The following is a 27588-nucleotide window of genomic DNA, read 5'->3' as shown; positions in this document are numbered from 1 at the left end:
ATCCTAATACCCTCCTTTCATGGGCTATTTTTTCCCCTCACAACTTGTTCTTTTAATTCTAACACCTCTTGTTAAGCAACATAAGTGCATGAGGGGAATGGCTCGAACTCCCAATTTTCCTTCATATATATGTGTTAAAAGAGTCATTCCTCAAACCCAAAAGAAAGCAGGAACTACAGAAGTCCAATTCTCTTATTCCACGACCTAGTGGAATTCCGTATTTCACACGTGCTTGTCAGCAGTGGCAAAGGGACCAGTGTGAGGAAACGCATAAAGAGATCAACACACGCAGAGCTAAGGCTGGGATAACCAGAGGTTCCCAAATCTGAAGGGTTTCAGAGATGCAAACTGACCACGAGCTGTTGTGCCGCTGTGGTTTTTCAGGCATGAGTACATCTTTAGCCTGGGAAGAATGATTAATATTATTGGCTAATCAATGTTGAGTTTACTCTGTGCCCAAGACTGTGCTGTATCATCATTCTCCATATAACTTAAACTCTTACAACATATTCTTACAACACAATTACAATTCTTAATTCTTAAGGTATATACTTATAATATCTCTTTTATAATGAAGAGGTTAAATTACACAGCCAAGGTGATTAAGGTATATACTTATAATGTCTCTTTTATAATGAAGAGGTTAAATTACAGAGCCAAGGTGAAAAAAATCTAGTTAGTAAAAACAAACAAACAAACAAACAAAAAACCCCCCAAAACCAGTTAGTGACAGAGCCAGAATTTGAACCAGGTGATCTTACCTATGTCACTATAGTACCTTTACAGAAAGGAAAGTGCCCTTGAAGTATTATTTTTTTTAAGATTTTATTTATTGATTGATAGAGTGAGAAAGCATAACCAGACAGAGCAGCAGAGGGAGAGGGAGAGACAGGGTCTCCACTGAGCAGGAAGCCCAATGTGGGGCTCGATCCCAGGACCCCGGGCTCATGACCTGAGCTGAAAGCAGACGCCCAACCGAATGAGCCACCAGGTGCCCACTTTGAAGTATTATTGAAATGGACAGAAATGGGGGCAAAGGGAGTCCTGGTAAGCTTCTTCCAAAAGAGAGTAAAATTATTTATTTACCTTTTTGGGAAGGAGTCAGGAATTACACATGAGGTACCACTACTATGGGAATTTTCTGATTTTTTTTTTTTTTTTTTTTAGTTTTTGTTATCCTTACCTATGTGCCCTTAGTGATTTTACAGAATCCCTGAATGCGAGAAGACTATGTGCTTGTCCTCAGGAGGAATAAAGATGAGGTAGAGGGAACGGAGACAGCTCCTTCCTTGGGGACAACAACTCCGAGAGAGGGGGCGAGTGGTGGTTAGTCTCAGGCCACTCCAATACCCCAACCTGTTAGGTGATCAGTAGTGCTGGTGCCATTACGCACCCTGGGGCTAACCCTGCTCTACCTTCAAGGAGTCAACACTGAGGGCACAGACTGCTCCTCTAGACAGAAGGCAGGCACTCCATATCCACCTCAGCTCCCGGCACAGTGTGTTATAAATAAGTGCTTGATGAACACTTTTTGAATGGAGATCAAAGTTTTTGTTTCCACTGAGTGAAGGAACTTTCAGTCTCTTTTCTATGTGGTTGAGTTATCAGGCTTCCCACGACTCCACTTCATGCCAATCCCTATTCTAGATGCTGCGTAAGGAGTTGTTTATGATCTAGATCAGCAGTTAGTGAACTTTTTCTTAAAGGGCCAGATGCTAAATATTTCAGGGTTTAGGGGCTAAGTGACAAAATCAAGACATTTGAAATGTAACCATTTTTTAAAAAATGTAAAAAAACATTCTTAGCTTAGGAAGGGGATAGCTTAAAAAAAAAAAAAAGGCCAAATGCCTGTTTTTATAAAGTTTTACTGGAACACAGCCACACTCATCATTTGCAGAGTGTCTGTGGCTGCTTTCCACTACAATGGCAGAGCTGAACAGCTGCAAGAGACCATATGGCTCACAAAGCTACAAATATTTACTATCTGCATCTTTACAGAAAAAGTTCGCTGATCCCTAGTCTAGAATTCCATCTGTTCAGGCAAGAGGAAAATCAAAATGAAGGGAAAGCCATATACTCTTTTCTCTTGACCTCTTTTAGCTTACAGCATCTGGGATCTAAGTCACCTTCCAAGCTTCAAAAGTAAGAGACTTAAAACAGACCTCATTTTCCTAGCCCACAGCATCCCAGGAAGCAGTTGCCACTTAAAGAAAAGTGAGAGCACTGAAGAGATGAAAAAGGGATTCTGGAATAAACTTCATCCAAGAGAATACCACAGACGTCACAAGAAGTCCCTCTCTACTCACTCCTCAAACAAAAGGCCCGGCTGAACTCCAGTGTCTGTTTTGAAGAGTGTCACGTTCTAAAGAAGGTTAAGCTGTCAGAGGTCACTTTCTCTGGTATTTATTTTGATCTTTCCATACCTTAGTACCTAAGACAGACTGTGTGACAGTGGCAATCAGTAAAGGTTGGAGGATGATGACCTGGAACATCAAGTAATCTCAAACTCAGGAGAAAGGACCATCGTGGGAGAGGGAGCAGAAATGACATGGGTCCCTGACAATAAGAAATGTTTGAGGAGGATTGGAAAGAAAACCGATGTCACATTTCAGAACAGCAGCTGCCTGAGGAAGCAAGGTGAAAACCAAAGCTCTCCTATAACTGAGCTGGGGAAAGCACAGCTGGGCTCCCTGGAAATCCTATTTTCCTAGGGGCAAAAGTGAACAAGAAACTTGTAATGGGAACCATGGACGACAGTCTCAAGGAGGATTCACTTTGCTACTTTTCCAATTCAGCCAGAGAGAGCTGATGACAGACACTGCTTCACCATGGATGCCTGGAGGGGACCCCACCTCTCTATTTTAGAGATCACAACTCAGCCTCCTCATTCATTCCCAACATTTTCAACTTGGCAATCCTCCACTACACTGACGGGGAATAAAACTTCCACGTGGCCTGATCTTACCGCACCAGCTTTCTCCCATAATTCTTATTTTGGACACAATTCCTACCACTCAATTTTGTCTTCTCAATCACTTTTCTCTCTCCCTTTTCTGAATTCCTATCTGTTATGACTTGTATTAGTCATTTTGCTCTCCTCTTCAAACATTTACTTAGTATCTCCATCTGCAAGGTCAGACCTACAAAAAAGTATTACCCAAGAAACATGATCCCTGCACTCAAAAATCAAACGATTTAGATGAAGAAACAGAAGACACAACATAAAAAATAATACTACACGACAGCACAGGGGTATAGTGGATGGTACTATTTTAAAGGTCAGGTTTGGTGGGGAAAGTTCTGCTATCCTGAGCTGGGCCCCGAGAGAATGTCAAACACAGCTAGCACAAAAATTGTGGTATTAGAACTTAGTGTATAAGGGCAAAAATGTCATGGCTAGCAAAGGACAGCAATCATCTGGTTGGACCAGGTCTGTTTGGGGAATTTTCAGAGGGGCAGGAAAGAAGGCTGGGACGAGACCTCCCAGGGCCTAGAAAATTCTGTTCGTGTCTCCCCAGCTGGGCTGTAAGTTATCAGAGAGCAGACAGTTCAAAGTACATCAGTATGTAGCACGGTGTCTAGCACTCCAGACGTGCTCAATAAATACTTCTCGAAGTATAAGTAACAGAAAAGCATCTTTTCCCAGGAAAAATCCAAAAATGCAATTCATAAGCTTCCCTCTTGGTAAAGTTACTACCCCTGGAAGGACAGAGGTATGATGTGGCAAAGAACCTGGCACACTGACCACCATGTGTTAGAAATGGAAAGTGAGAAAAGGGCAAGGAACTGACCTCCTCCTCGGGCTTGCATGCACAGCACCAAGAGAGCACAACAGCATACGTGTGTTTGCCACTAGGTAGGGGAGAACCCAGTGTTCGGTTTTCCTGATCAAGAACAAGAGGGCACAAGCTCCGACTCTATCAGTCTGGGTCACCATGAAAAGTTTGGTGGCACCAGATACATTTGTCTCCAGTGCCCGCCGGCATCAGGATTCTGACTCCAGCCTGGGCATCCATTAGGTTGTAGCAACCATCCCAGGAACCCACGTCTCCCTCAATTCACCTGTGGTCTCTCGGCCGTTGGCCTCATTTTTCTCCTCTGCCACCTGTGGTTCTGTGACAGTGTCCCCGTTTTCTTCGTGTCCCTTTCTGGGCCGCTGTCGTGCTTTGGCAGCTTCCTTCTTTTTGGCTGCCTTCTTCTTGGCCAGGTCAGAGGGCATGGTGATGAACCAGAGGGGCACGAAACTGTTCTTACAGGGAGCCTGAAGAAAGGCAAACACCCCCAAAATCCTGAACTTGTGGTAGAATGCCTGGGCCCTGCTCCATCCCGCTCAGGAATTTTCCTCTCAAGCTTCGGACACCCTGCTCCGCCCTTGCCCAGCCGCTCCGAATTGTGTGAGGGCGTCTCAAGCCAGTTCGGGTCCTGGGCCGCTCTTCTAATCTCAACATCTCTTCCCTGAGGCTTTGTCCACCAATCCTCACGGAATGCCTCATTCTGGAAACGCTCCTCCTCTCGGGGCCTCCAGTTAGGGACCGGGTTCTGCCCCCTCGGCAGAGGTCCCCGTCTCCGGTTTCCCCACAACTTGGCGCTCGGCGCTCCAGCCGGCCGCCTCGCTTTCCCGGGCTTCCTCCTCCCATCTGCCTCATTCCTCCTCTCCCTGGTCCCCCTCCACACCGCCGAGCCGTCGGGCCCAGCTTCTTCCCGGGACGCACTCCTCTTCCCCTCGGTGAGTCCCCTCCGGGTCTCCTCACTCGCCACCCCCGGGACTCTCCCCGGCCCCCGCCCGTCAGCGTCTCTCCCTGGGCCCTTACTTCTCCTCCGCAGCCTCCTCCATCCCGACCCCGTCCCTCCTCCCTCTTCTCTTCTTCCCTCCCCCCTCACCGGCCAGCACCCTCCCCCCGGCGCCCCTTCCCCCAACTCACTGGGCCTCGCCGCTCGGCCTCTGTCGCAACAGAGCTGCTCCTTGGGCTCCTCCGCGTGCGGCCGGCTCACCAGCCAATCACGGCATCGCGCGGCTGTCGGCGCGCCGCCGCGCAGACTCCTGGGAAATGTTGTCCTCGAGTTGCGGAGGCCAGGGCAGAGACGTCTTCTGAGAACTACCGCCTATCGCAGGGACCTCGCGGGCTCGCGTGACGTCATCAGGATGCGCGAGGGTGGGGGGGGATTAGAGTCCCGGAGCCAGCAGCCGACCTGCCCACTTTGGTCCCTGGAAACTGCGACTCCCAGACTGCTCCTCGGATAAGGGGCTGGGCCTTCCAGGCTTTACCCCGCCTCCCAAAAAATATGATGAGTTCTGTGCCGGTACTGTGTTTATAGGGCCGCCCAGCCGGCTCAAACAGCGGGGCGAGCGACTACACTTCCCAGCATGCATCGGGCGGGAGTGGGTCGAAACAATGGGGAGAGGAGAGGAGGGAGGCGGAGGGAGGAGGAGGAGGAAAGAGGGGGGAAGAGCGAGGCGACTGGACGAGAGGGCCGAGCAAGGAGCGTCGCGACGGAGGTGCTGCGAAGAACAGAATTCCTCTTTGAAAGAAAGACGTCCTCGTTTAATGGAACCGAGATTTTAGCTGCCAGTCCAGTGCTAACCACACTTCTAGAGGGTGCCGAACGTTGTCGCCGAACGTTGTCCCCGAACCTTGGCCGCGTAGCCCCCACACTCCAGGATGGTTAGGTTCCGTCAAAGCCGTGTAAGTCTGGTGGCAAGAGCTCTGAAGTTTAAAGAAAAACAAAAACCAAACAAACAAAAACATCTTTCCTGAGTTGAGCTGTATCACCTGGTAGGTTTGTAACCTTGCCTTTTTTCTCTTGAGTCTTACTGTTTAAAATCCCTCACGGACTTCTCATCGCCCACACTGTAAATCCCAAATTTGCAGCCTCAAATACAAGGCAGACCTTTTGTGATCCCTGTTACTTCTCCAGGCTTCGGATTAGCGGCGCCCCACCGTCAGTGACACAGCTAGAGAGAGGCAAATGAAGCTGTTAGTCCCTTTGAGCACCTTCTCCAAAAGTGCCAGCGCATTCTGCAAAAGTGCCCCCCACCCCCGCAGTTAAAAAAAAAAAAAAAAGCAGCTAACTCTTCTCACCATGGAACTAGTTTTCTTCCTCAAACTTGATGTTCCACTAGACTCTACGTGTATGTCAAGTAAGCCTTGCTATTTCATGCTTTCACACCTTGAGGATAGCTTTTTCTAGAATATCCTCCACTAATTAAGTGGCCATTATATGTCAGGCTCAGAGCTAGATGCTGGAGTTCTAATGGAGACGAGTTATTCCCTGACCTCAGGGAACTCACAATTAAGAAGGAACATTTATTTTTAAAACTTTTTAAAAAAATCTTTTATTTATTCATCAGAGAGAGAGAGAGCTCCCATGCTCACAAGCAAGGGGGGGAAGTCAGTCAGAGGGAGAAGCAGACTCCTGGCTGAGCAGAGAGCCCCTGCAGTGGGGCTCAATCCCAGGAACCTGAGATCATGACCTGAGTCGCAATGCAGACCCTTAACCTACTGAGCCGCCCAGGCACCCCTGCAAAACCTTTCTTCATGAAGCAGAGAAGTTATATATGGTTGTGGGTTACATAAAATCACTCATCCAAGCACTTAGCCTCTTGGGAGTACTGCCGACAATATGCCTCCCTCTCCCAGCCTCATTAAAATGTGTGGTTACAGGCAGGTTATGTTAGAGAATGAACTCTTTAAATGTTAGAGAACTAACATTTATTATGCTCTTACATTTATGCTATCCCATTTATCCCACCCTCCAAACTCTGAGGGGGGTATTAACATTTTGCATATTAGAAACAAAAGCACAGAGTTGTTAATAAGACAACACTTCTGGTAGGAGACAGTGCCAGGATTTGAGGGTGGAATTTTCTGGTCTGTAAAATGGCTTGGCATGGCCTGAGAAAGACTAACCAGTGAATTCTCTGAAGCCACCCACATAGCAACTAATCACATCCATGATTTCCCATGATCAACAGTTGCTGGGCAGAGTCTCCCTCAACACAGCAAGAGAAGCTTAGAAAAAATTGTTGGCCGTGTAGGAATTCTGCCATTCTCACCTAGGGTTTTGATCTTTTGCAGGGAACAGACCTGGGTATGGGGGGAGAAAGAACTGGGGAAATGGGCGGGAGAGTGAGAGAGATGTGGGTAGAGAGGAGAAGAAAAGAACTGGTTAAGTTTGAAATACCACAGGTCAGTGCTGGAAAAAATAACATTTGGTCTGGGCTCTTTATTTAAAATATGAAGAAAGAGGCGCCTGGCTGGCTCAGTTGGTGGAATGTACAATTCCTGACCTCAGGCTCATGGGTTCAAGTTCTGCATTGGGTGTAGAGCCTACTTAAATAATAATAATAATAATAATAATAATAATAAAGTAAAATAGGAAGAAACTGGGAGACCCAAAGAAGGAAATGTCTCATCCAGAACTACTTAGAAACTTAGTGACCAAGAAGGGTCTGGAACTCTGTTGTTCAAGGTGATAGTCCCTAGCCACATATGGCCATGGAGCATTTGAAACGTGGCTAGTCTGAATTGAGATGTTCTGTAAGTGTAAAATAACCATCAATTTCAAAGACTGCATGTGGAGACAATGGAGGCAAGAATATGCAATGGGAAAAGACAGTCTCTTCAATAAATGGTGTTGGGAAAAGTGGACAGCCACATGCCAAAAAAAAAAAAAAAAAGCTGGATCACTTTCCTACACCATACACAAATATAAACTCAGCATGGGTTAAAGACCTAAATGTAAGACTTGAAAGCATAAAATTCCTAGAAGAAAACAGAGGCAGTAATCTCTTTGACATTAGCCATAGAAATATTTTTCTAGATATGTCTTCTTCAGCAAGAGAAACAAAAGCAAAATTAAACTATTGGGACTACACCAAAATAAAAAAGCTTCCGCACAGCAAGGGAAACCATAAGCAAAACAAAAAGACAACCCACAGAAGATATTTGCAAATGATATCTCCAATAAAGGGTTAATAAGTATATAAAGAACTTACACAACTCAACACCCCAAAAAATCCAAATAATCTAACTTAAAAGGGGCAGAAGATATGAGCAGAACTTTTCCCAAAGAAAATGACCAACAGATACCTGGAAAGATGCTTCACATCACTAATCTTCAGGGAAATGCAAATCAAAACCACATCCCACTTGTCAGAATGGCTAAAATCAAAACCACAAGAAACAAGTGTTGGTAAGGACATGGAGAATAAGAAACTCTTGTGGGCTGTCAGTGGGAATGCAAAGTGGTGTAGCACTGTGGAAAACAGAGGTTTCTCAAAATATGCAAAGTAGAATTACGATACAATCCAGTAATTCCAACACTGGATATTTACCTAAAGAAAACAAAAACCCTAATATGAAAAGATATAAGTGCCTCTATGTTTAGTGCAGCATTATTTACAATAGCCAAGACACAGAAGCAACTCAAGTGTCCCCAGAAAGATGAATGAATAAAGAAAATGTGATACAGATGAACTGTAGAATATTACTCAGCCATAAAAAAGAATGTAATCTTGCCATTTGCAACAGCATGGATGGATCCCAGGGTATAATGCTAACTGAAATAAGTCAGTCAGAGAAAGACAATACCATATGATTTCACTCCTGTGTGGAATTTAAGAAACAAAATAAATGAACAAAGGAAAAAAGGAGACAGACAAACAAAAAAAACCCCAGAAAACAACTGGTGGTTACTAGAGAGGAGGTGGGGGGGGATGGGTGAGACTGGTGAAGGGGATGAAGAGTAAACTTATCAGGGGGCACCTGGGTGGCTCAATCGTTAAGAATCTGCCTTTGGCTCCGGTCATGATCCTGGGGTTCTGGGATCGAGCCCTACATTGAGCCCCCATCAGGCTCCTTTATCAACAGGAAGCCTGCTTCTCCCTCATCCATGTGTCCCTCTATCCTGCTTATGCTCTCGCTCACTATCTCTCTCTCTTAAATAAATAAATAAATAGAATCTTTAAAAAAAAAAAAAAGGGGGTGCCTGAGTGGCTCAGTGGGTTGGGCCTTTGCCTCCAGCTAAGGTCATGATCCCCGGGACGTGGGATCAAGCCCCACATTGGGCTCCCTGCTCAGTGCGGGGTCTGTTTCTCACTCTCCCTCTGCCCCTCCTCCCTGCTTGTGTTCCCTCTCTATCTCTCTCTCAAATAAATAAATAAATAATTTTTAAAAAGAAGAGTACACTTATAACAAGCCTTGAGTAATGTATATAATTGTTGAATCACTATATTGTACACCTGAAGCTATATAACCCTATATGTAATACTAGAATTTAAAAATAAAGCAAAAAATAAAATGATTGTATGTGAGGAAAAATTAAAATATCTCAATTTTTTATATTGATTGCATGTTGAAATTATAATTTGGTATGATTAATACTGTAATAAACAAATTAGTAAAATTAATTTCATCTGTTTCTTTTTTGCTTTTTTAACGTGACTACCAGAAAATATAAAATTACCTATACAGCTTACATTATATTCCTGTTGGACAATGCTGGTCTGAAACCTGTATCTTCCAGAGTCGAAGTGAGCATCCCTACTCTGCTTCCCAGAGTTAGACTTCCTAGTCTTACAAATCATTCACTTACTCCTTATTATGTGCCATTGCTCAGGGGAAATCAAATTGCAGTCTAACTGAGAATAAGACCAAAGCACAGTAAAGGAAAACAAATGCTGGTAACTTCTATCTTATATACTTCCTAGAATGGTGGTTCTTTACTCTACCAACCCCAATATTCTCTTCTAATAGCAAACTTGTTTTTTTTTTATAACACCTCCTTTACTATTTTGAAATATAACCTAACTACACACGTAAATTAAAAAAAAAATATATATATATATATAAATATATGTAGTGTCTTAACCATAACAGAAGAAAAGGAGAGCCTTTCCAATAATTGTTATCTCGTTATGCTAGAAAACATAATTAGTCATATGTTTGTACCTGTATATAGAATTACCTTGAATATGACTGTACAAATACAGACCGAACATAGTGAGTGTGCGAACACTGTGATACAGTTCTCCAAAATAGTAACTCTTAGTCTTCCTGAATGAAACAAAGTATTATCTTCTTTCCATTTACATGAGAGTTACATTCCTTGAAAATTCAGCACATATTACAACCCTACAAAGTTACTTTGTTTTTATATATAGAACAAAGGCTCTTGGGGCACCTGCTGGGCTCAGGTCAAGATCCTGCCATCCTGGGATTGAGCTGGGCATCAGGCTCTCTGCTCAGCTGGGAGCCTGCTTCTCCCTTTCCCTGCTGTTCCCACTGCTTGTGCTCTCTCTGCCAAATAAATAAAATATTTAAAAAAATAAAACACAGGCTCAAGGATTAGTTGTTGTTGTTGTTTTCCACATAACGAAAGTTTAGGAGAACATTTGAAAGCCATATGGGCTGCGTGATTCCTCTTGTGCGACTCTGTCTTGCAAAGTGCAGGATTTGGAACATTCTGGGCTCCTCCCCTCAACCATAGGACAGGGTGGCCCCCATACACTTGCAAATTGCCTATCAGGGTTGTGCCTTGCCGGCGGAGGCCGCGCTGTGGTCTTTGGAAGGCCCCGCCAGCCCTGGCCTCCCGTTGCGCTGTTTTCTCCTCTGTCATCGGGCTTTAGCCGGCCCTGACCCCCCAGTTCTTCTCTGGCGCAGTATCTTTCCTCTCTCAGGGCCTCTGTGCTCTGCTCTTTGCCCGGAAAACTCCTCTCCACTTTTTGCCAAAGTAACTTACCGAATCTTTGATCTTGGCATTCCCAAACTCCCAATCTAATTTAATTCTTCCCGTCCTGTTTTTCCGCTGGGCTCTACTTTCTGCAGTGGTACTTATGACAGGCTGTGATTCCATTTCTACCTGTTTATATTTTGGGTATGTCAGTGTGTGTTTACTGTGTCTCCCTCAACCCTCAGCTCCCGGAGGGCAGGGACCATGCCCACCTCACCTACCACTTGTTCGCTCAACTCTCCCTCCTCCCCTTTCCTTTCTTTTTAAAGATTTTATTTATTTGGGAGAGAGCGCGCACGCACGAGTTGGAGGAGCAGCAGGCAGAGGGAGAAGCAGGCTCCCGGCTGCGCAAGGAGCCGGACGCAGGACTCGATCCCACGACCCCGGCATCACGACCTGAGCCGAAGGCAGACGCTTAAATGACCGAGCCCCCCAGGCGTCCCTCACTCAACACCTGCAACTGGGTGGGCAAACCACGTTTCTGAAATACGTCAGGGGACGATGGGGTTCCGAGGCCACTGGGAGAAGTCGTCGAGGAGGCGGAGGCAGAGGCAGAGGCAGAGGCCGAGGCGCGCCCACTGAGAAGGACATTTTATTTCCGAGGAAGACGACAGTTGAGGCTGGAGATGCTGCCCGCCCGCCGGTCCCCGGCTACTAGGGTCAGGGGGGCGCTCGCTCCTTCTCGGGGGCGGGTGCCTGGCGGGGCTGCCACGTCATCCCCTCGGCGGCTGCGCAGTGGGGGGAAGGGGGCGGGGAGACCACCCAGCGGGCGGAGGCGGGGCGAGCGACCGGATGCGGTCACCATAGAGACCGGGGCCGACGGCGAGCGGAAGAGGAAGGCGCGGGCCGGGCTGTGAGGTGGCAGCGGCTGCAGCGGCGGAGCCGGCGCCTCGGCCGGGCGCTGGGGTCTGTTCCCCCTTCCCCGCCCTTCCCCCCCCAGGGGCGACCGGGGCGCCGCTCGCGTCGGCAGGTGCAGGTCCCACCCCCACGCCCTCGCCCCGCTCCCCGGGACGGCGCTGGCCGCGTCGGCCACACCTGGCTGCCCTTTACCGGTCCGCCGCCTCCCCGGCCCTGCTGCAGGGCCTCCTCGCGCTGTGGGACGCGGGCGTACCTGCTGCCCCTCGCCCGCACGCACAGGCAGGGCCTTTGCCCCGCCGACGGGCCCGGTGACGGGGACTTCGCCTTCCGCCCCGGCCGCGACCTCCATTCCCTCGGTCCCCCGGCCCCTCCTCGACAGTTCCGTGACGCAGCCGGGTTTACTTCTGTTTGGAGACTAACAGCTAAAAGTCGCTTTGGGCCTGCCTTCTAGGACTAGAGTTGGTCTTTGATCGCTGAGAGGGGGGGCGGGGGCGCTGGTCCTGGCCGCGGTGGCGTCCGAAGCCAGCCGAGCCCCCCGCTTGCTTTCACAGGACCCCGGTGGCGTCTCTGGCTGCTTCTCGTCCTCCCACGGTGGTTTGGCTTGGGCACCTGGGGCCCCGGTAAAACCAGACGCCGAACTGCTCTTACGCAGCCAGAGTTACTGTCATTTGCTTCCTGTTTCCTCTCAGAAGAAGGTGGACGGCACCAGCCTCTCGGCAGCTGGGTTCAGAGAAGAACTGCCCCGCAGGATGGTTCCATCAGCCATCGTGCTCCTCTGAGAGGCTCTCAGTGCTGAGTCGCCCTGTCTGTCCACCTCATGTGGGTGGGCAGAGCTGTGCACCATGCCAGCGGCTCCTGACCATTCTGGACTGGGAGGAGGGGTAACTCTAGTAGCTGTGGGTTTTCTTAAGACTCAGGAGTAGAGTAGAAAGAGGCCCCTTGCCCTTCCGCTGTGCTGCCCTTCAATAGCCAGTCCGCAGCCCCTTCAGGAAGCTGAGTGGAAACCTGCCCCCAGCCAGGGGCTCTTGGAAAAGGCCTACGGATGAAGGCTCTTGTGGTTGGGGCTGTTCTCTTCATGGAGCTTTTGCTTTTCCCCAACCGTTTCTTTATCAGCTGCTCCTGTATGGACTTAGATCAGGTCTCCAGATGTGTGTAGATCTCTTTGGGTTAGATTTGGTAGGATTAAGTTTTGAACCCTCTTTTTAGAAGACAGACCATAATCCCATTAGTGGGTGAAATCGACTCTAATATGTATTGCCCTTTAGACTGAGAGTTAAATTGGGCACCTTGAGGATTGAAGCCCAGCCCCGCGCTTCCTGGGGATGCTGGGCCTGGCAGCAAACACACCTCGCTCTATTGTTGACTTCACTGATCCCAGGTTTCCTGCTTAAAACTGTAGGCCTGCTATTGCTTGGCCTGACGCCCATTGATCCTTGAGGCCGTGCCCCCTGGGGCATGCATAAGGTAGGGCCTCCCACCATGCGACTGAGCTCCCTGTTGGCTCTGCTGCGGCCAGCACTGCCCCTCATCCTAGGGCTGTCTCTGGGATGCAGCCTGAGCCTCTTGCGGGTTTCCTGGATCCAGGGTGAGGGAGAAGATCCTTGTGTGGAAGCTGTGGGGGACCCGGGAGTGCCACATGATCCAGACTCAAGAACTGGACTCGACCAAAGTGATGAAGACTTCAAACCCCGGATTGTCCCCTACTACCGGGATCCCAACAAGCCCTACAAGAAGGTGCTCAGGTGAGAGTTGTGTGTGTCCATGGTCCCCAGACCCCACTGCCACGCGGCTCGAAGGCCTTGCCTCTGCCTTCACTGATAGTCCATGTTGGGCTGCTAGAGCAGTTCTTTGCCTTATTACCCATCACGGGCTGTTCCTATTTTTCCTTCTCAGGTTTGAGAAAGTCTCCCCCATTGGTGTTAAATTGGTGTTGGATATTCTTCAACAGGGCAGGAAATGCATCTCACCATCTAATTGTCTAACCCATCCGTAGTAGACCCCTCCCCAAACGAGTTCCAGTGTCTGTGGGTGCTCTCTGTAGTAGCTCATTCATATCGATGAGGAGGTCCCTCCTCTTCATTCCCAGAGCGACGTCTGTGCTGGACAGACTGGGCCCCTAAAGCTTAAGGAGTTGACCCTTGGTGTTTTGGTCCCTCCGCAGGACTCGGTATATCCAGACAGAGCTGGGCTCTCGGGAGCGGTTGCTGGTGGCTGTCCTGACCTCCAGGGCTACCCTGTCCACTCTGGCTGTGGCTGTCAACCGCACGGTGGCCCACCACTTTTCTCGATTACTGTACTTCACGGGGCAGCGAGGGGCGCGGACTCCTGCAGGAATGCAGGTGGTCTCCCATGGGGACGAACGGCCAGCCTGGCTCATGTCAGAGACCCTGCGCCATCTCCACACGCACTTTGGGGCCGACTACGACTGGTTCTTCATCATGCAGGATGACACGTATGTACAGGCCCCCCGCCTGGCCGCCCTCGCTGGCCACCTCAGCATCAACCAAGACCTGTACTTGGGCCGAGCCGAGGAGTTTATTGGCGCAGGCGAGCAGGCCCGGTACTGCCACGGGGGCTTTGGCTACCTGTTGTCACGGAGTCTCCTGCTTCGACTGCGGCCACATCTGGACGGCTGCCGAGGAGACATTCTCAGTGCCCGTCCTGATGAGTGGCTTGGCCGCTGCCTCATCGACTCTCTGGGCATCGGCTGTGTCTCGCAGCACCAGGTGACAGCCCGTTCAAGTCAATCTCGGTCCCCAACAATTCATAGCGCCTGAGCAGTTGTCTCCAGGGTGGGTGCTGTTGGCTCCTTCCCAGCAGCAGCTTGGGGTTTTGTCCTTCCTAGCCACTGACCCTAACTTTGAGTTCTCAGGCTGTCAAAAGTGGCAACTTGTCAGGGACCCCCTGGGCAAGATAGGAAAGTGTCCCTGCTCACCAGCTCCTGCCAGCTGTCCCTCCTGCCCATTGCCCCCTCCTCCTTATGACATGCACAGTCATAATTGATCTGGGAATGTCCTAGAGGTGGCCATTGCCCTGGAGAAGTAAGGTAAACCAGAGTAGTGGGAGCATTTTCTGGCTCATGGGTTTCATTCTCTTGAAACAGTGGGGTTCTTTGGGCAAAGAGGGCATCCTAATGGCCTACTTTACATTCTTTTTTCCCACATCTGGTGAGAGGCCAAGTTTAAGGGGACCCCGGAGTGGTCTCCAGCTCTCCCCACTAGGTGTGAATGCGAGTCCGGGTAAGGGTGGCAGGGACAGGCAGGGTATGGTTTTGATTGATCTGATTGGTCCCTCTAGGGGCAGCAGTACCGTTCCTTTGAACTGGCCAAAAATAGGGACCCCGAGAAGGAGGGGAGCTCGGCCTTCCTGAGTGCCTTCGCAGTGCACCCCGTCTCCGAGGGAGCCCTCATGTACAGGCTTCACAAGCGCTTCAGCGCTCTGGAGCTGGAGCGGGCGTACAGCGAGATAGAGGAGCTGCAGGTGAGCCCCGGCCCACTGCTGGCGGTCAGACGGAGTGTCCCCTGTCTGGGCGCCCAGCGAGGGGGCGGCCAAGCGAGCGGGGACGTGGGTGGGGTAGGAGGAGGCTGACCCTACCTCGGTGTACGCATCTCCAAGGAGAGGGGACCCAGGTCAACCATAAGAGAAGCTCCCAGCCCGACCTGGTTGCGGCGAAAAGAGTTTGCAGGTGCACTGTGAGAACGGGAGCTCAGTCCCGCGCTTAGACACGGCTGTTGTAGTGCCCCTCCACTGGAGAAGCAGAAGCCTGGAAGTCCCTGAGTTTCTAGCGCTGTCCTTAAAAAGCCCACGGGTAGACATGGAAGAACGCTCCAGGGGATCCTAGGGGTTGTGAGGCGGGGAAAGCAAGTGAAAGCGAAGGTTCCGTCTGAAGAGGGTGTTCTGCGCGGGTGGGAGAGCGAGGCTGTGGGGCTTCAACCGCCGCAAAAGCACATTTCCCCCTCTTCCTTCTCGCACCGGCTATGTGAGGTGCGTGTGGTTCACATGCTTTCTGCATTTTACACACCGGAACGGAAAGGGGACTAAGTGATTAGCCCAGGGGCACCTCGCTGCGTGTTGAGAGTCAGGACCGAGCTCAGAACCCAGAATGCTAGAGCGGGGTCAGGCCCTGACTCCCCAGAGGACACTAACTCTGCATCCTCCCTGCCCCCCCCAGGCTCAGATCCAGAACCTGACCGTGCTGACCCCCGAGGGCGAGGCAGGGCTGAGCTGGCCCATCGGGCTCCCAGCCCCTTTCACACCACACTCCCGATTTGAGGTGCTGGGCTGGGACTACTTCACAGAGCAGCACACCTTCTCCTGTGCCGACGGGTCCCCCAAGTGCCCACTGCAGGGGGCCAGCAGGGCCGATGTGGGCGACGCCGTGGAGACGGCCTTGGAGCAGCTGAACCGCCGCTACCAGCCCCGCCTGCGCTTCCAGAAGCGGCGGCTGCTCAATGGCTACCGGCGCTTTGACCCGGCGCGGGGCATGGAGTACACGCTGGACCTCCTGCTGGAAGCCGTGACGCAGCGCGGCCACCGGCGGGCCCTGGCCCGCAGGGTCAGCCTGCTGCGGCCGCTGAGCCGGGTAGAGATCCTGCCCATGCCCTATGTCACCGAGGCCACCCGCGTGCAGCTGGTGCTGCCGCTCCTGGCGGCCGAAGCCGCTGCGGCCCTGGCTTTCCTCGAGGCCTTTGCAGCCGGGGTCCTGGAGCCACGAGAGCATGCGCTGCTCACCCTGCTGCTGGTCTACGGACCTCGGGAAGGCGGCCGAGGGGCCCCAGACCCGTTCCTGGGGGTGAAGACGGCAGCGGCTGAGTTAGAGCGGCGGTACCCGGGGACCAGGCTGGCCTGGCTCGCCGTGCGTGCCGAGGCCCCTTCCCAGGTGCGGCTCATGGACGTGATCTCTAAGAAGCACCCCGTGGACACACTCTTCTTCCTCACCACCGTGTGGACCAGGCCCGGGCCGGAAGTCCTCAACCGCTGCCGAATGAACGCCATCTCTGGCTGGCAGGCCTTCTTCCCGGTGCATTTCCAGGAGTTCAACCCTGCCCTGGCACCACAGAGACCTGCCCCAGGGTCCCCGGGCGCTGGCCCTGACCCCCCTTCCCCTCCTGGGGCTGACCCCGCCCGGGGGCCCTCCGTCGGAGGCAGGTTTGACCGACAGGCGTCTGCGGAGGGCTGCTTCTACAACGCGGACTACCTGGCGGCCCGAGCCCGGCTGGCCGGGGAACTGGCAGGCCAGGAAGAGGAGGAAGCCCTGGAGGGGCTGGAGGTGATGGATGTGTTCCTCCGGTTCTCAGGGCTCCACCTCTTCCGGGCCGTGGAGCCAGGGCTGGTGCAGAAGTTCTCCCTGCGGGACTGCAGCCCACGGCTCAGCGAGGAGCTCTACCACCGCTGCCGGCTCAGCAGCCTGGAGGGGCTGGGGGCCCGGGCGCAGCTCGCCATGGCGCTGTTCGAGCCCGAGCAGGCCAACAGCACCTAGGGCAGCCCGGGCCTGCCCCTCCACGATTCCCCCTCCCGCCTCAGCCCCGGGAAGGGCGAGGCGAAACGGATGGACAGAGGGAGAGCTTGTTGCTGTATTGTTTTTAATAAGAAAAAACGCTATTAAAAGTGTCTTCTGCCAAACTGTTTTTAGGTCTAGGAAAAACGGAGGAAAGAGAAGCATGGGGGGGAGGGGGTGGGGAATTTTCCCGAGGGACCCACCGCCTTCCCCTGGTCCTTCCTCCCCGGTTGTCAATGACACACAAGGCCGCTCTCAGATGCATGACCTTTAATCGTTCCCCGCCTCACCCGGAGGGTGTCACGGGAGTGACAGCAGAGTCCCCCTGGGGGCGGGCCGGGCAGGAGGCCCACAGTGGCGCTCATTCACAGGGGCTCCTAGGTGTTGCGTACAACCAGCGACTGCTCCAGCTCCTGCCTGCGCTGCTGGATCTTTAGAGAAATGAGAGCAGTAGCAGGGTCACACTGTTGCTGGTGAGTGACAGGACAATCCCAACCACCCGGCCACCCTGGAAGAGCGTCTGGGAGCAGGGCTCCCAGGGAGGGCTCCCTGGTGAGGGGGTTGGTGGAGTGACAAGGGCCACTGGCCGGGCTGGGAAGGGAGGCTTCTCTTGGAGGGAGCAGGGGCGGGGGGGAGGGGGCGGTTCTGAGGTCCAGGGAGCCCCTCCGCACCTTGCAGTAGAAATAGCGGCTGACAGCTTCCTGGGACCAGGGCTGGTGGTAAAACTCAGCCCGGCGCTCCTCCTCGGGGTTGCCTGCCACATCTGTCATCACCTGGGAGGGAGCAGGGGGGTCAGCCTCGAGCCTGGACCACCCACCCCCACCCTCACCGTCATATAACAACATTTACTGTCTTCCCAATATGCTTCTCTTCCAACCAGTGCTCCTGGAGTCCCCTTCACCTTGAGGTCCCGGCTCTGGGAGCGGAGCAGGTCCTGGATGTAGCCTTTGGGGTCTCTGGAGAAGCTTAGCATGAAGTCCCTCTGGATCTTGAGCTGGTTTATGGACTCAATCGTCTCATGGATCTACAGGTAGAAAGACAGACGCTTTCGCCTGGCCATGGTGATGTGGGAGAGGAGGGGCAGGAGGACGGGGGCCGTGGGGGAGAGGGATTTGCTGCTGTTCCTTTGAAGGGCAGTCCCTTAGGTCCCTGATGCGGCTGCAGTGCCCGGGAAGGGGGATGGGCAGAGCTCCAAGGAGCGAGGGAAAGGCCACCTGCCCCCTTCTCTCCACAGGCCTGTACTCTTATCTCTTGTCTGCATTTTGCCATTTCTGGGTCAATGTCCCACTCCAGCTCTGGGCTCTGGCCCCACCTTACTGTCCAGAGCGCTGATCTCCTGCTGGTTGGCCGTGGACAGGAGAAAGCTGCTCATCTGTCCCTTCAGTGGCTCCTCCACCTCCACGTCAATGTCGTAACACGCCGTCTTCTTCTGGTCGGACGGGTCCACGCTGCCAGGGAAGTCCAGCCCTTGGTACCCGCGGCAGTTGCAGGGGTGGGGGGTGGGAGGAGGAGGGAGGGCAGGACTGCCCTGACTCCCTGGTCTCGGGAGCAAGTCGGGGCCTCACCTGATGACGTGGTTGATGACAATGGGGTCGGGGGGCAACAGCAGAGCTGTGAGGCGCTGGGGAATCTCTGAAAACTTCAGCCGCGGGCAGTCAAAAATCTGAAGTAGGAGAGAAAGAGAGACCAGTTTCATCTGCTTGAGAAGAGTGTGGACAGCCCTGATCCTTCCATTCTGGGACGGCCACAAGAGGAGCAAGTCTAAGTCCTCATTGCTGCCGGAGTGGGGAGGAGGGTGTCTGCAGGTGGCGGAGCGTGGAGAAGGACGTGGGCTGGTGCGGTGCCGCGGCCGAAAGCATCGGCCTGGGGTCTGTGGCCACCGAGGTGCAAATCCTGCCTCTTCCGTTAACCTGGCAACCTCGAGCCAATCCCCTAAGCTCTCAGGCCTTGGTTTCTTCGTGTCCAGAGTGGGGATGGTAATGACCAGGGAGGCTGGGAAAACTAAGTAGATGAGCCCACACCGCCTGCAACAGAGCCCGGCACACGGCAAGCACTCAATAAACGTCGACTTATTTTACGCCTCAAGCTTATCTGCTGTGTTTATTTAAAAAGTTTTACAAATAATCTCTACTTTGGTAGAGTCTGGATCCAGGACTGGAACCCAGGGGTCCCAACTCCCAAGTGCCAAGAATATTACATTCCCCACACTGTCAGCCTTTTAAGGTTCCGGAACTTTCTAAACTGGCTTGGCCTAAAGGGACAGGCTGCGGCGTGGAGCAGTAGGGTAGGGTGTGCGCTAGCACCCAGGAATCTAGAAGTGGGGGTGGGGGAGTTGCCTTTGAGCCTCATTGAGGCACTTCCCCTATTGGAACCTCTGCCCGCCCCCCACATCCCTGAGGTCACGAGAGAGGGTACCTGCTGGAAGTATTTGTCCCCATTGATGTATTCCTTGTCGTGTGAGTCCTGCAGCCTGTTGGTCTTCACGTACTGCCACAGGGCCTGCACGATGGCCGAGCGGCTCTGCGTGTGCAAGCCCAGCAGCCGAGCCAGGCGGGGGTCCAGTTTGAATTGGGGAGGCTGGGAAAAGACGGCCGTGAAGATAAAAGAGAGGGGAGTGGAAAGAACTCAGGGCCAGGCAGCTGGGGACTGGGGGGACGTGATAATCGGGCTCCTGGGAACCATGCTTCTGGAGAAGATGAGGTATGGAAGAAAATGGGTCTCCCGGGTAGGTTCCCCGGAAGCTGAGATCTGCCCTAAGAGAAGGGGTGTGGGGCGGCGTCTGGGGTAGGGGCACGGACCTGGTAGTCCAGCATGAGGAGCAGTGTGCAGCGGACGCTCAGGTCCCCTGGCCTCTTCACCTGGAACCCATCTGTCTCCTGGGTGGTGGGTGTCCGGTGCCACTGCCCAGGGGAGGAGAGCTGGGTCACCTCACAGGCCCATCATGGCTGCTGGGGCCAAGGGCTCTCAGGTGGTCCCTGATCCAGATCCGTGTGGTTGAGGGAACGGTGGTCTGTGGCAGAGTGGCCGTTGCCCAGGCAGAAGTTGGGTCTTACCTCAACGAGGTGGTTGTCGGGGCCATAAAGGTCTTTGTCCAGCTCAATGACCAAACTCTTGAAGAAGGAAGAGAACTTCCGCTTCTGCTTGCTGGGCTGTGGGAGAGGGACAGGGACCGTGGGGGCAGGACAGGGACCGTGGGGGCAGGACGAGCCGGGGGTGGGTGGGGCTGGTCGGGTAGGGCAGCACGGTTAGAAGCAGGCCTCTGCGCCCGACTGTCTCTTCAGGCCGCCCACCCCTCGCCAGGGCTGACTCCCTAACCCATGGTGCATCCATCTCTTTCTGTCCTCAGCTCAGCCCCATACCCACCCCAGGGCACCTGAAGAGACCTGGGCCAGGACGTACGTCATCCAGAAGCTTCCCCTCCACCCGAAGCTCCCAGGAGGCAATGCTGCCATCAGAATCTTCAGCATCAGGCTTCGCAGGGTTAAAAGTATTGGAGATATAAAGACGCAGCTTCCGCTTTTGCTGTAGAAATAAAGAGTATAGTATAGAGCCCATGCGGCATGCTCCCGTTCCCTGGGGCAATCCCACTGCTTCATTCTCCGAACACGACCTAGAGCCCTCTTCCTGCCCCCAAATCAAGACACCTTCATTGGCCTCTTCAGAGCCTCCTGGATGTCCACCCGCTTCCGCATGATGGTTTGATCCAGCTTCCTCTCAAATGCCAGGAGGTCCATATAAGCCTGGGACTCCGGGACCAGCTCCCGGATCTGGAATAGCAGGAGGAAGGCAGGGAACGAGGGGCTCAGCCAGTCTTGTAGGGGGAACGTGCATGTCAGGTGGTCCCAGGATACAAAGAGTGTAGAGGGGTGCTGGCCACGTTCCGGGCACGGAACTTCGAGTGCAAACGGGGCCTTCTCCCCAGGACTGCATACCCAGCAGAAAAGACCTCAGCATGTAGGGACAAAAAGCTGCTTCTCCCTCGAGAAGCATTTCATCACTAGGGGAGGCCGCAGCCACGGAGCCCAGCAAGTGGGACTTCACCTCATCTAGTCCTTGCCCTTGTCATATGGCCTCTGGACCTTCCTGGGGTGCCTGAGACAGAGGATGTTGCTGCTTCCCTCTCCACTGGCACCCACCTTGTCGCTCCACTCACATCTCAGCCGTGCTACCCTGCACGCCTCGCTGCGCCTCGGTTCACTGATGATGTCCAGGCCTTCTGGCCAGCCTCAGTTCCTTCACTCCCTGGCCAGCCTTTGGTCCCCTAGCTCTTGTGACCTCTTTGTCCCACACCTTTATGTATGTCTGTGGACTGCAGGAGCTCAGTCCCGCAGGGCCTCACCCCGGGCCCAGGACCCTACCTCTTACGGTGGCTCTGCTCCTTCCCTCCACCCCACCCCCTCCCTCTGGCCAGGGAGCCCCACTTCTTAATTAGCTTTTTAAACAAAAAGTGAAAGTGGCTGTGACGCTGAAGCTCTGCTCCTGAGGGGGGAGGGGAAGCGGTCCAGGGCGGTGGGGTGGGGGGAGAGGAGGCAGAGCAGCACAGGGTGGGGGGAGGGCCGGGGGCTGCTGTGAAAGGCACTCACCCTTTGAGGGAGGATTTTGTCAGCCATCTTCCTCCTCTTGGCACTGTACATTTTTTAAAGAAAAAACCAGGTTACCATGGCGACAGATCTGGGAGTAACGAGGCCACCTGCTAAATTATCCCGACATCTCCACCCGCCTGGCTGGGGTTCCCACAGCCCGCTCGTCTGCCCGCCCAAGGGCTACGGCAGTGGTGCATGGCATGGCACTATGTCCTCTTGTGGGCAGCAGACGTGGCCCCGTCCTTTTCTCTAGCCCTGGTGCCCCTTTCCACCCCACCACATCCTCAGGCCAGAGAAATTTAGACTTAGGAAGGGCTGGGGCGGGGAGGGGGGGGGCTGCAAAAGTGCTTGAGAAAAGCTAGGGAGGGGGAGGGCAGAGGAGGAGGAGGGATTCTGAGGAGTCTCCCTTTCTGTTAAGCTGAGGTACACAGTCCAAGGTGGCTTGAGTTCAGAGGCAGAGAAGCAGACACCCTCTCCCATCCCTGGAGCAGGAAGTGATGGGTGAAGCTGGGGAGGTCTTGCAACCCTGGCACCATGGGCTTGGAAGAGGAGGCTGGCAGGCCCTCGGATCACCCTGCCAGCAGGGTCCAGAAACACACCCAGAGAGGTCCAGAGAGAGGCTTCTCCTGTGGGGGTGTGACCGCAGGCTGGATTTGGGGTGGCAGCTGGGACTTGGGACTCTTCTTGACCTGCTAGCTGCTTCTGATTCCCAAAAACACCCCCAGAAAATCCATGGCAAGTTGAGATTAAAACCCAGCCTGGAGGATGGCTCTGTACCATTGTGTGTGGTGACAGCCACTGCCCCCTCCTGCCCAAGAGTCTCTTCTAAGGCCAGGTGAGCCCCTTTCATTAAAGGTCTGATTTGTTTTGAAGAAATTATCTATGTGAAACTCTCCATCTACACAAGACAGATCAGGAACTTGTTTACTGTATGAAAGGATGATTCACTTTGCAAAAGAATTCATCTTGGGAATCCTATAAATGGTGAATTTTCCTTGATGTGTAAAAAAATATTTAATAATGAGGTAAAATCCATATTACTCTTTTTATAGGACTCCATCTGGTGTGCAAAGGGAAGCATGTGTGTTTGGTTAAATAGTGAAACCCAGAGGGGCATCTCTCTTGCCAGACACCAGCAGGGGCTTTCAGGGTGTCCCCAGCTGGCTCAGACAGGGGAACGGGCTGGCCTCTCCTGGCTGGGGGGGGCAGACCTGGTCCCCAGGACAGATGATGGCAGCTCCCCATCCTCTGCCTGCCTAGGAATCCCCTGAGAGCAGGACTCTGCAGCAGACCACCCACCCACAGGGCAAATCCCCAGGCTCCACCCCCCTGACCAGAGAGTCAGACTGAGACTGCCTGGAGTGGGGCTTTTAAACAGTCCAGCCAGGGGACCGAGGACGGTGCACTGCACAGCCACACTTGGGGAAACCGTCCCCAAAGCTCAGCCCTCAGTCCGACCGCCAGCCCCACCCCCACCCCAAAGACAGAAGCGTCTCCCAGAACCTGGGGACAAGGGCTGGAGAGAAGGAGGGGGCAGGTGACAAGGAGAAGGGCGCGACGGCCGCAGCTTCAGTCTCTACGGTGGGCACACAAAGGAACCAGACCGGTGCCCCCTCGGCCCACCTCCCCAGAGGGCATCCCACCCAGGACCGCTCGCTCCTTCTTCCTCGCTCCTTCCAGTCCCGCTCCTCACCCACCCCGTCCCTGGGGTCCCGTGGCCCGCCCCCTCCGCGCTGGGCCCCACTCACCTGCGGCTCCGCGCGGGGGCGGTGGGCACCGGCTGGCCCTGGCTCTGGGCCTGGCTCTGGCCGGGCGGGGGCGCTGCTCGCTTGCGGGCGGGCTCCATGCCCGCGGGGGCCAGGCCGGGTCGCACGGCGGGGCTGCCCATGTACGGGGAGCCCGGGGGGCCCATGGGCGCCCCCTGGTGGGGCATCCGGGCTCCAGACGGCATCCCGGGGCGCTGGGTGGGGGGGGGGGGGACGAGGGCGGGGGCGGAGGTGAAGCAGAAACAGGCGCCCGCCGGTCAGACCAGGGCCCCGGTTCCAGGCGCGGTGAGCCGCGTCTCTCCCACCCCAAGCCCCCCGGCCGGTGACCCCGATGCCGCCAGCGTGAGCGAGGGGTGGGAGGGGCAGGGGCGCCGCCACCGCGCGGCTCGGCGGAGGGGGCTCTGCGTCTCGCTGCAGGAAGCTAACTGAAGCCAGGCAGCTGCACCGGGCATCGCCAGCCTCGGGTCTGCGGAAGGTACCGCGAAAATGAATATTAATGGCGCCTTTCAACCTTTTCAAAGGATGTTCACATCCACAGGTTCCTCCGCAAGACCGACTGAGGGGGTTCTTCCCACCCCACTTGACAGATGAGGCAACCGTGGCTCAAGGAGAAAAGCGACCTAGCCAAGGTCACGCAGCGCCTCCTGGCAGAGGCAGCACAGAACCGCCGTTTCCTGAGGGGCCCGGACTGTCTGCTCTCTACAGCTTCACCTGGGTTAGAGGCCCCGCTCTCTGCTAGGACTTCTGTCTCTCTTTCCACTCCCGGCTTCTCAAGTCCACTTCCTGGGCTGTCCTGGCCTGTGCTTGCGCTCCCCACCTTAACCCGCCCTTCTCTCTGGGCCCCTGCTTTTGACCCTTCAGCTCCCACCACACCCCCTCTGGCTGATGCCAAGCCTCCACACCCAGGGCTTTTGACGTCTTAGCCCCCCCCCCAATATGCCCTTAAGGTGAAGGCTGGAGGCAGCAGGAGCCAGTGAGGTCACACCCTACCAGGATTCCCTGACCGGAGGCAGCTGGGCTGGAGGTGGGCTGCCCAGAGGCTTGGGGAGCTCAGAGGCAGCGGCATTTCCTCCTCCATCCATCTCTCCCCTCCTGTCTGCCGGCATTACCAGAGAGGGTTCCAGCCTACAGAACTCCTCCACTTCCCTCCCACCCCGCCCCAGCGAGGTAGGAAGTCAGGGCTCAAAGGGGTGCCATGGGGAGCGAGATGAGGCAGGTGTATTCCCTTGCCACCTCAGATGGGATGTAGATGAGATGCAAATTCATTGAGTGAAATGTTTCACAGACTTTCAAAACCCCACTTGTCCAGATCCCAGAACTGGGATTGGGGAAGGCCCCCGGAGGGGCTATAAAGTGGAGGGTAGGTGTGAAGGGGACAAAGAGAGCAGGAAGGACATTAGGGAGCAAGGGACACAGCCCCTTTTACCTTCTACAGGCTACCCACTTTGTCTCCCAGAGTGCAGATGGCCCCAGGCACACGGAGGAGCCCTGAGCAGGAGCTGGGTGAATTCCTTCTAACTGCCAACTCTCCCTCCAGTCCCGCTCGCCCTGAGCTAGGTCCCTAACTCCCAGCGGGCCAGCTGTCTCTGTCCATCTCTCCCAAAGCAAAAACCGCCCTTCCGTGTGTCTGCCTCCCCCACCCCACCTGACCCCGTCACTCATGTCTCCAGCGGGGTGGCCCAGCATGGAGCCTGGCCCCACTGCAGTACAGACTGGGTATGGGGAGTGAAGCCGTGGGACTCACAGCCACCCAAGAACTGGAGCTCTAAGTTGGCTAAATTATAAACAAACCAACCAACCCACATGGATAGCCCCCTTTCTCCCCTGGATGAGCCTTTTTAAAGGGACTTCACCAAGCAGCATGGCTGGGCAGGCAACTTGGCTGACTGACAAGGGCACCCCTGGGAAGTGGCCTTAGAAATCTCTGGGACTGGAGGACAAGCTGCCCCAGTGAAGCCCCTTTACCTAGTCAGCTGCTCTCCCATTTTTCAAGGCCATCGATACTTGCTGATTTGCTGAAGAGGCCCCAAGGGAGAAGTTTCCAGAGCCCCCAGAAGGCTGTGCCAGCTACCCGGACCACCCCAACGAAGGACCAAGATTCTAGGCACTCTGGCCTCCCTCATTGAGAACGTGCCTTCTTTGGGGTCACAACCAAATTTGGCCATAGTCAACTTGACTGCCTCCTCTGCACCCAGCTCCGAACCCAGTAGCCATTTCAAGTCCCACAGCCCCTGCCTCTCCCATTCCACTGCCCTCCACGCCTCTCCCGGCCTGGCTCCTGCTGCCTCAGCCTGAGGTCCCATCCCCTCAGGTCACCCTGGGCTCCCTTAGGCTCCCTGTGGGCCTTCCAAGTCTGCTCCTGGCAGGAAGGGGCCACCCTGCCCCTTTGGCCTCTAGGCCTCACGTCCCTGACTCCAGGCCTTCCTTCACACCTTTGAGGATTTAAGGACATCAGCTTCTGGTGGCTGAGTCGGCCAAGGGGATCTTCAGACCCCTTCACTTGGGACCTGTCCCTAGAGAGGGTCTCTCTCTGACCCTGATGGCAGAGGCCATCAGCAAAGCCCCAGAGCCCTCCAGCCAGGATGCTGAGGCTGTTCAGCCAAAGAGCCTGCAGCTCGCAGTGCCTCCAGGGTCACCTGCTCCTTGCTCCCTGAGACACAATCAGAGAGACACTGTCCCAGCGGAGGAGCAGCCAACCCAGCCCACCCCCTGCCGTGTCCCCCACCCCCACCCCCAGGGCAGGGGAACACCTGGGCCCACGAGGAAGAGAACAGAAGACAACGCGTCTGGTACAGAGGGGACCCCCCTACACACACACACACTTGGCGGGGGGGGGGGGACAGTCCCCAAGTCCCACCCCCAGCCCCTGACAAGGACCCCTGCAGACGCGTCCCGCTCCCCGCCCGGGCACCCATCCCCGGCCCGCCGCCTGACGACGTGTTCGAGTGCCAGGGCGCCGGCACCGTCCTGGGGCTGGGCCGCGGGCCGTGGCGCCCCTGCCAGAGGGTGGGAGAGCGGGAGCCCCCTCCCGGCCCCTCCCGATCATCCCTCCATTCAGCCCGCGCCAGCTCGCTCACCCTCCCCCGCTAACTTTCCCCCACTCACCACCCCATGGACCAGAAACTCAAAAAGTTTGCTTTTCGTGGCTTTGCGCGCCCCTCCGGCAACTTCGTCCGCGGCCATCGGGGTGGGCTCAGCGGCTCCTCTCACTCTCTCTCTCTCTTCCTCTTTCTTTCCCTTTTCTGCCTTTTTTTTCCTCCAACTCTCCCCTCTGAGTCCTGCTGGGCTCTCTCACACTTCTACTCGAGCGGAGTGGGGAGGGGGCCCCTTCAGGGCTGCCCTGACGGCCCACGGCCCACGCCGCCGCCGCCGCCGCCGCCGCCCGCCGCCGCCGCCGCCGCCGCCGCGGCTGCCGCATTCCTGCACTGATAAGACAGAAATAGTCCGGCGGCCCGGGGTCTGCCTGTTGACTCGGCGGGGACACAAACGCCTGCCTTTCCAGCCCTCGCTGTCCAAACAGCGCAGATAAGCGGCGAGGCTCGCCGGCCAGCCCGGCTCCGGGGCGCTGGGCAGCGGCGCTGCAGCCCGAGGCCGCCGGAGGGCCGCGGGGAGGCGGCGCGGGGAGGGGACGGGGAGAGGCGGCGGGGGGCTCGCCGGCCACCCGGGCTCTCGCCACGAATAGTTTCTCGGTTAGGGAATTCGCCGGCAGGGCCAGGCAGGGAACAGTCCGTTCCAGCTGTCCCCCAAGTGGCTCCTGCCGCATTTCTGAGGCCCTTTCCCCAGAGACCGGGCAGGCCAAGTAGGGAAACATTCGCTGGAAGGAATCCGGGGGGAGCCGAGCCCGGAGGAGGCCTTGCTCCTGCACCAGGCCGGCCGCGGGGGGTGTGCCCGGGGAGGCGGTGTCCCCTCGCGTCCGCAGATGTGTGCGCCCTTGTCTCGGCCGCCGGGTGTGTTTGCGCCCTGGTGTGGGCACGGCGCGGTGGCCGCGGGTGTGGGTGTTTGTGTGCGTGCACGGACAAACGCCTTCTCTGTGTGCTTCCCCGCACCGGGGCCCCGGTGCGAATGCGCGCCCGCCGGTGCGTGTGTGGCAGGACTCGGCCTGTGTGTGTCTCCCAGCTCCCTGTGAGTCTATTTCTGGGTATGGGAGTCTTTG

The 27588-nt window shown here is 54.9% G+C and overlaps 3 protein-coding genes and 1 long non-coding RNA gene across 10 annotated transcripts in view; 2 read left to right on the top strand and 2 right to left on the bottom strand.

Annotated features, from left to right (window-relative positions):
• The window catches only part of ABCF2 (ATP binding cassette subfamily F member 2), a 13945-nt gene extending 8915 nt beyond the window's left edge, over nucleotides 1-5030 (bottom strand). The window contains exons 1-2 of the mRNA XM_059396094.1: nucleotides 4923-5030; nucleotides 4063-4261 (exon numbers count right to left, since the gene is read on the bottom strand). Of these exons, the coding sequence (XP_059252077.1) occupies nucleotides 4063-4219 (157 nt within the window). The 5' untranslated portion in view covers nucleotides 4220-4261; nucleotides 4923-5030. The remainder of the gene's footprint in view (nucleotides 1-4062; nucleotides 4262-4922) is intronic.
• Nucleotides 5031-11546: 6516 nt separating this feature from the next.
• CHPF2 (chondroitin polymerizing factor 2) lies at nucleotides 11547-17216 on the top strand. 2 transcript variants are annotated; one of them, XM_059396085.1, is made up of 5 exons: nucleotides 11547-11637; nucleotides 12141-13331; nucleotides 13751-14315; nucleotides 14887-15069; nucleotides 15761-17216. In XM_059396085.1, the coding sequence occupies exons 2-5, from the start codon at nucleotides 13045-13047 to the stop codon at nucleotides 17066-17068; spliced, it is 2343 nt and encodes a 780-aa protein (XP_059252068.1). In that variant the 5' UTR covers nucleotides 11547-11637; nucleotides 12141-13044; the 3' UTR covers nucleotides 17069-17216. The 2 variants fall into 2 exon arrangements, with proteins under 2 accessions (XP_059252068.1, XP_059252069.1); XM_059396086.1 differs by having other exon boundaries at nucleotides 11611-11701.
• Nucleotides 17217-17341: 125 nt separating this feature from the next.
• Nucleotides 17342-27588, bottom strand: part of SMARCD3 (SWI/SNF related, matrix associated, actin dependent regulator of chromatin, subfamily d, member 3) — a 29388-nt gene continuing 19141 nt past the window's right edge. For 2 of the 6 annotated variants that reach the window (XM_059396088.1, XM_059396089.1), the window contains exons 3-14: nucleotides 23418-23629; nucleotides 21670-21712; nucleotides 20731-20853; nucleotides 20486-20608; nucleotides 20140-20235; nucleotides 19885-19986; nucleotides 19502-19663; nucleotides 18652-18749; nucleotides 18399-18534; nucleotides 17988-18110; nucleotides 17758-17859; nucleotides 17342-17517 (exon numbers count right to left, since the gene is read on the bottom strand). In XM_059396088.1, coding sequence (XP_059252071.1) covers nucleotides 17464-17517; nucleotides 17758-17859; nucleotides 17988-18110; nucleotides 18399-18534; nucleotides 18652-18749; nucleotides 19502-19663; nucleotides 19885-19986; nucleotides 20140-20235; nucleotides 20486-20608; nucleotides 20731-20853; nucleotides 21670-21712; nucleotides 23418-23629 — 1374 coding nt within the window. In that variant the 3' untranslated portion in view covers nucleotides 17342-17463. The other 4 variants (XM_059396087.1, XM_059396091.1, XM_059396092.1 and 1 more) reach the window with 4 other exon arrangements.
• LOC132015559 (uncharacterized) lies at nucleotides 17470-18406 on the top strand. Its single transcript, XR_009403724.1, has 3 exons — nucleotides 17470-17559; nucleotides 17967-18116; nucleotides 18321-18406. It is a non-coding gene; the product is annotated as an uncharacterized LOC132015559 (long non-coding RNA).

Source organism: Mustela nigripes, chromosome 4 (assembly GCF_022355385.1).
Source record: "Mustela nigripes isolate SB6536 chromosome 4, MUSNIG.SB6536, whole genome shotgun sequence".
Classification (NCBI taxonomy): domain Eukaryota; kingdom Metazoa; phylum Chordata; class Mammalia; order Carnivora; family Mustelidae; genus Mustela; species Mustela nigripes.
This window is presented reverse-complemented; position numbering and strand designations above follow the sequence as displayed.

Bases quoted from the DNA above. Each gene is read 5' to 3' on its own strand.
- CHPF2 (XM_059396085.1), top strand. From the start codon at position 13,045: ATGCATAAGGTAGGGCCTCCCACCATGCGACTGAGCTCCCTGTTGGCT. The intron at 13,332-13,750 runs GTGAGAGTTGTG...GTCCCTCCGCAG, and splicing joins CCCTACAAGAAGGTGCTCAG to GACTCGGTATATCCAGACAG. The intron at 14,316-14,886 runs GTGACAGCCCGT...TGGTCCCTCTAG, and splicing joins GCTGTGTCTCGCAGCACCAG to GGGCAGCAGTACCGTTCCTT.